This window comes from Beta vulgaris, chromosome 3, assembly GCF_026745355.1.
Source record: "Beta vulgaris subsp. vulgaris cultivar EL10 chromosome 3, EL10.2, whole genome shotgun sequence".
NCBI lineage: Eukaryota > Viridiplantae > Streptophyta > Magnoliopsida > Caryophyllales > Amaranthaceae > Beta > Beta vulgaris.
Window position 1 is genome coordinate 49,035,785 of NC_079204.1, and position 6,000 is coordinate 49,041,784.

A 6,000-nucleotide genomic window follows, 5' to 3' on the forward strand; every position below is an offset into this window, starting at 1 on the left:
CACAAGGATCGAAGGTCTCCCTAAGATAGAATCGCTAAGAGTAAGCTAAATCGAAGAAATGGTCAAGTTTTGGTTGAACTAAGCGACTAAAACTATTAGAATCAAATTAGAAAAATACTAGGAATGGGAAATTACCATAATCATAGTTCACATCCAACAACCAAGTAGAGATAGAGGGGTCACAACAAGAATGCGTCCATTTAACGTCTACCTTTAGCGTCCGCCTACCAAATCAGACGGTATAGGTCTCAATACCGTCCGAAATACAATAAGACGGTAAACAGCGTCCGCTTTACCGTCCGCGACATATCAGACCACTTAGCGTCCGCCAAAGGATATTAGCGTCCGATTTTTTGGCAGACGTAAATTCGCGTCCGTCTGGCGGACGCTAATGTCCTTTGGCGGACGCTAATTTCGCACATATACTAAGAATTATTCGACCCTTCCCAGAATTTCTCGACCACACCTTTACCAAATCGCTGCTGCGAAACCTAACCTCCATATTTCGACGGCGATTCTCTCCCTCCTGTCGCCGGACACTCCCACCGCTGCCGGAATCGCGACGCTGCCGGAACACTGCCGCACTCACCGTCACGTAGCGTCGCTCGCCTCTTGAAGCCCATAGCCGGTTGCCCCGCCGCTGTGCGTTACTTTCTCTCTCTCTTCAAGTGGCCTATTGAAGCCCATCGCCGGCGCCGCGCCGCAGCCAGCTTTCCTCTTTCTTCTACAGTTGTTTAAGGTATGGATTTATAATTTAGTTTTGTTGATTTTTGGCTTGAATTTGTTGTTGTTAATTGGGGTTTTTGGTATTTTTGATGTATAGTTGTTGTTGTTGATAGTGGTTGTTGTTGTGTGTGATGATTGTTGTTGTTTTTAATTGTATTGTTGTTGTTTTTAATTTTAATTGTTGTTGTGGTTGTTTTTGTTGTTTTTAATTGAATTCATGATGAAGTAGATGGTCATCATCTATAATCTTAAGCAATTAGTAAATTCTAGATAACTATAAGGAATTCTTTGTGGAACCAATTAGTATTAGCACCAGGCAATGAAGTGTAAGATGTGGCAGCTTCAAACTCATTAATTTTGGTAATGTTACATGTTAAGATTGTTGTTGTTGATAATTGAACATGTTAAGTATTGTTGTTGTTGATAATTAAATATGTTAAGTATTATTGTTGTTGATAATTAAATATGTTAAGTATTGTTGTTGATAATTAAATACATATCTTACGTACTCTTATTAACAAGTAGTGAATATAGTGAATTGATATTTTCTAGTTGTATGTAGAGTTTTAAATTATGAAAAGGAAGAAACGTAGCTGGATGTATAACTGACTTGATGGGCGTGCCCTTAGAACTGAGTATGTGAAATGAGTTGATAAGTTCATTGAATTTTGTTTACAACATCTTCATTTAAATGACGGTGATAAGATAAAATGTCCATGCATGAGGTGTAATAACTTGCGTTATTTGGATGTGGACACAGTCAAAGTACATTTGTACAGTAAGGGTTTTAAACCGAATTACTTTGACTGGTTATGTCATGGTGAACGTGCTACGGGGTCCTCTCATCTTCTGCTCAGTCAAATCCGTATATGGATATGGTTGTGGATGCTTAGGGAATACTGAAGATCATGCTATGCTTGCCGGTTCAAACTCAGTTGAAGAAGAACCGAATGGTGAAGCAAAGAAGTTTTTCGACCTTCTCAAGGCGGCCGAGAATCCCTTGTATGAAGGGAGCAAGATGTCCGTGCTGGAGATGGCTTCTAGAATCATAAGTTTAAAGTGTGAGTATAACCTACCACACAGGTGTGTTGATGGGTTTCTTAGTTTACTGAATGAGGTGATACCCCAGAACAACAACATGGGAAAAACTTTCTACGAGACAAAGAAAGTTCTATAGGGTTTGGAGCTTGCTCATGAGAGGATAAATGCATGTCCTAAAGGTTGTATGTTGTTTTGGAAGGGCGATGCTCACTTAGATAAATGTAGTGTATGCGGTAGTGATCGGTACAAGAAAACTTCTAAGGGCAAGCTTATTCCTGCAAAAGTGTTAATCTACTTTCCAATCACACCGAGGTTGCAGAGGTTGTTTGCAACTAAGAACATCTCTCAGGAAATGACATGGCATGCCGACAATCCTCGAATGCAAGGTACCTTAGCACATCCAAGTGACAGTGAAGCATGGAAACACTTTGATAGAACCTTTCCCGATTTCGCCGCTGAGGCTCGAAATGTTAGACTCGGGCTGTGCACCGACGATTTTCTCCATATGGTAAGTTCGGAGGGCAATATTCATGCTGGCCAGTTATCCTCACACCATACAATTTGCCTCCATCCATGTGCATGAAGAAACCATTCATGTTTCTTTCTTTGCTCGTTCCGGGCCTAAAAATCCCAAAGAAACTTGGATGTGTTTATGCAACCTCTAGTTGAAGATTGAAGCAGTTGTGGCATATTGGGGCTATGACCTATGATGTTTCAAGGAAGCAAAATTTCAACCTTCGAGCAGCGCTGCTTTGGACAATTAGTGACTTTCCTGCGTATGGTATGTTGTCCGGATGGTCTACTGCTGGAAAGAAGGCATGCCTTATTGCATGGATAAAGGAAGGCATTCTGGCTTGAACATGGGGGTAAAGTGACATGGTTCGATTGTCATCGACAATTTCTTCATTCTGACCACCCATTTCGAAAGAATAAGACTGCTTTTTGTAAGAATAGGGTTGAGAATGGCGTAGCTCCTCACATAATGTCTGGAGAGGAACTGTGGCAGTGCGTGAAGACTTACCTAAAGCAACTGATGGTCCCGAGGCGCTGAACCGATTGAAGAAGGATAAAAAAGGTTGGTTGAAACAGAATATTTTGTGGGAGCTTCCATATTGGAAAGATTTATTATCCGTCACAACTTAGATGTCATGCATGTTGAGAAGAATTTTTTCGACCAACTCATTAACACTGTGATGGATGTGAAGGGTCAAACTTCAGACACCCTTAGTGCAAGAAAGGACATGGCACGTGTTTGCAAACGCGGGGAACTGGAGCTTGTTGATGATGGTGTGGGGAATTTGGCCAAGCCTAAAGCACCTTACACACTCGACAAGGCTCAGAAAAAGGTATTTTGTGAGTGGGTACGTGACTTGAAGTTTCCAGATGGCTTTGCATCGAACTTGAGTAGATGCGTGGATCTTAGTTTCAGTAAATTGCAAGGATTGAAGAGCATGACTGTCATGTATTCATGGAGAGGTTGTTGCCGGTTGGTCTAAAAGAATTGCTTCCTTTGCATGTTTGGAAGGCGATAACCGAAATAAGTCAATTCTTTCGAGACTTGTGTGCGTCCACAATCAAAGTCAGTGAGATGAAGCGCTTAGAGAACAACATCGCTGAGATCTTATGCAAGTTGGAAAAAATCTTTCCTCCATCATTTTTTAATTCAATGGAGCACTTGCCGGTTCACTTGCCTTATGAAGCAAAAGTTGGTGGCCCCGTCCAGTATAGTGGATGTACCCTTTCGAAAGGTAATGAATTTGTTTTAAGTGTCATATACATACTGAATTCATACATAAAGTGCTAATCCTCACCTTACTGACAGGTTGCTTAACCACTTAAAACGTAAAGTGGGAAACAAAGCACGTGTTGAAGGTTCAATATGCAATGCCTACTAACTGAGGAGAAGCGAACTTCTGCTCCAACTACTTTCAGCCCGGGGTTGACACAAAATCAAGGGACTTAGGAAGAAATGTCAATCCTGATGTCGCTAGCACACATGGTCTTGGTGTCCCCGAGTTGTTCAGGGAAGACTGCGGTCGACCGGGAACAGATGGACGTTTGCGATGGTTGCAAGACAAGGAGTACGATCGAGCACATCTTTACGTACTTGCAAACAGTGGCATCTTAAGTGATTATGAAAGGTAATTTGGTGAGAAGTTGTAGACCCATTGTGTTACATTCTACTTGTCCTTTGCCTAACGTGTGTGACATTACTTACTCAAGGCGATTCGAGGATTATATTGTCAATTCAAGACCGAACATTGCTAAGGATGATGTGTGGAGCAAATGCGAAGCCGAGTTCCCTAGTTGGTTCAAGACAAATGTGAGTTTCGTACATTATTTGTTATAACCATTGAGATTCCTTCATGAACTAACTTAGTCCCTAAAATCAGGTCCTTGGTGCCATGACAAGTGACGATGTCACTCGAGCTCTTGCTATGGGTCCTTCCAGACAAGTGAGAATGTGGAATCAGTTTTTTGTGAATGGATATAACTTTCATACACAGGAATATGGCAAGAATAAGTCAACTATGAACTATGGTGTATGTGTACAAGCTGCTGATAGAGCTGATTACTTTGGCATTTTGGAGGAGGTTATTGAACTGGTGTACCATGGTAATTTGGCTGTTTATAAGACAATTTTGTTCAAGTGCAATTGGATGGACTCGGACAAGGGATGAACATTCATGAACAGTACAAACTTGTGGAAGTCAATCACACCAAGAAATACCCAAAATATGATCCGTTTGTATTGTCGTACCAAGTTAGCCAAGTATACTACGCGCCGTATCCCAGTCTTAGGAGGGATAAAGTGCAATGGTGGGCTGTGTTTAAAACGAAGGCAAGGTCCGAAGTTGATGCCCCGGTTGATTTGGATGTTCTCCAGGAGGAAAGAGTTGATACCGCTGCAGTTCTTTGTGCTCCGGATGAGATACCAGATTATGATGCTGGTGACGACAACAATAATGATGAGATCATGGAATTTGAGGCGCCGAATGAACAAGGAGAACCAAGTGATATGAAAGCAGCGACGAGACTGGTGATTTGACTGACGATGATGATGACGAGGATGATTTGTTTGATGACGTTTAGTGTATTTTGTTACCTTATGTAGTTTGCTTTTGTTGTAAGACAATATGTTTGTCATTTTATCGCTAGTGCAGACCTCTATGTGTAAGACATATTATTTATTTTTATTATATGTGTTTTAGTCATTTAATATGTTTTTAATTTGAAGCTTTTTCCAAATTGATTAATTATGTGATTTTCAATATTTTGTACTACGGTTTTATAATTTGTTTATGATTAATTTCATAGTTTATTGATTATAATATGTGATTACTTTCAAGCTTTTGCAGATGTCATCAGGTACCGGATCCGGAGGTGGTCCTCGTGATGGGGGTAGTGAGCCTCAGCCTGAGCGTGATGGCGAGTTGGAGAGGGACGAGGATAATCATGAGGCTGGGGTAGGTGACAAGAAAAAGGAGTTGGATCCCAATGGACTTTGGTAAGTTATATTATGAGCGTAATACTTTATTACTTTTAATAGATTTTATTGGTGTTTATTCACTTGGTTTTAATTGCTTTTTATCAGGTTTGAAGACAATGGAGTCATTCGCAACATGACTAAATGCTTCAAGCAACATTTCCATCATCCATGGAGGAACTATTCGCAGGTTGATGACGATACAAAAAACCTTTGGTTCTCTATTTTCAAGGTGAAATCATATTTGTTAAGTTTATAATATGTAAAAATATTAACTCGTTGTGCTTAGTTTTCTTATATATGTAAACTAACCCTTTATACTTAAGTTTATAATATGTAAACTAACCCTTTGTGATTGGTTTCTTATATGCATGTAGGGCTCATATAAATGGAGGAGGAGCTTCAATCCCAAGTGAGGTCTACATACGACAGGAAAATGGCCAAAAGATTGAAAGATAATCACCACTCGATAGTAAAGAAGAAGGGTGGTGTTTGTCCGACATGGTTGTCTCTGAGCATTCACGAGCAGATGATGAAGAATGCTCAAGACAAGGAGTTCAAAGCACGATCTCAGAAGGCTAGCAAGAACCGGCGAGGAGGTGACTTGACCAGCAGCGTACCTCCTTCTCATGTCCAGGGCTCTATTTCCTCAGCAGAGCGCGCCAAGAGATTGGTAAGTGTAACTTGTTTGAATACATTTAATACAAAAACTTGATTTAATTAATGTCTTTGAACGTGTAGGCCGC

General features: G+C 40.6%; 2 protein-coding genes across 2 annotated transcripts in view; both read left to right on the forward strand.

Annotated features, from left to right (window-relative positions):
* Window positions 1–2,960: 2,960 nt before the first annotated feature.
* Window positions 2,961–4,448, forward strand: LOC125496091 (uncharacterized). Its single transcript, XM_057393412.1, has 4 exons — window positions 2,961–3,054; window positions 3,668–3,908; window positions 3,991–4,090; window positions 4,161–4,448. The coding sequence occupies exons 1-4, from the start codon at window positions 2,961–2,963 to the stop codon at window positions 4,446–4,448; spliced, it is 723 nt and encodes a 240-aa protein (XP_057249395.1).
* A 1,206-nt stretch (window positions 4,449–5,654) lies between these two features.
* The window catches only part of LOC125496092 (uncharacterized), a 1,872-nt gene continuing 1,526 nt past the window's right edge, over window positions 5,655–6,000 (forward strand). The window contains exons 1-2 of the mRNA XM_048641595.2: window positions 5,655–5,927; window positions 5,996–6,000. The exon at window positions 5,996–6,000 is cut by the window's right edge and continues 109 nt beyond it. Coding sequence (XP_048497552.2) covers window positions 5,691–5,927; window positions 5,996–6,000 — 242 coding nt within the window. The 5' untranslated portion in view covers window positions 5,655–5,690. The remainder of the gene's footprint in view (window positions 5,928–5,995) is intronic.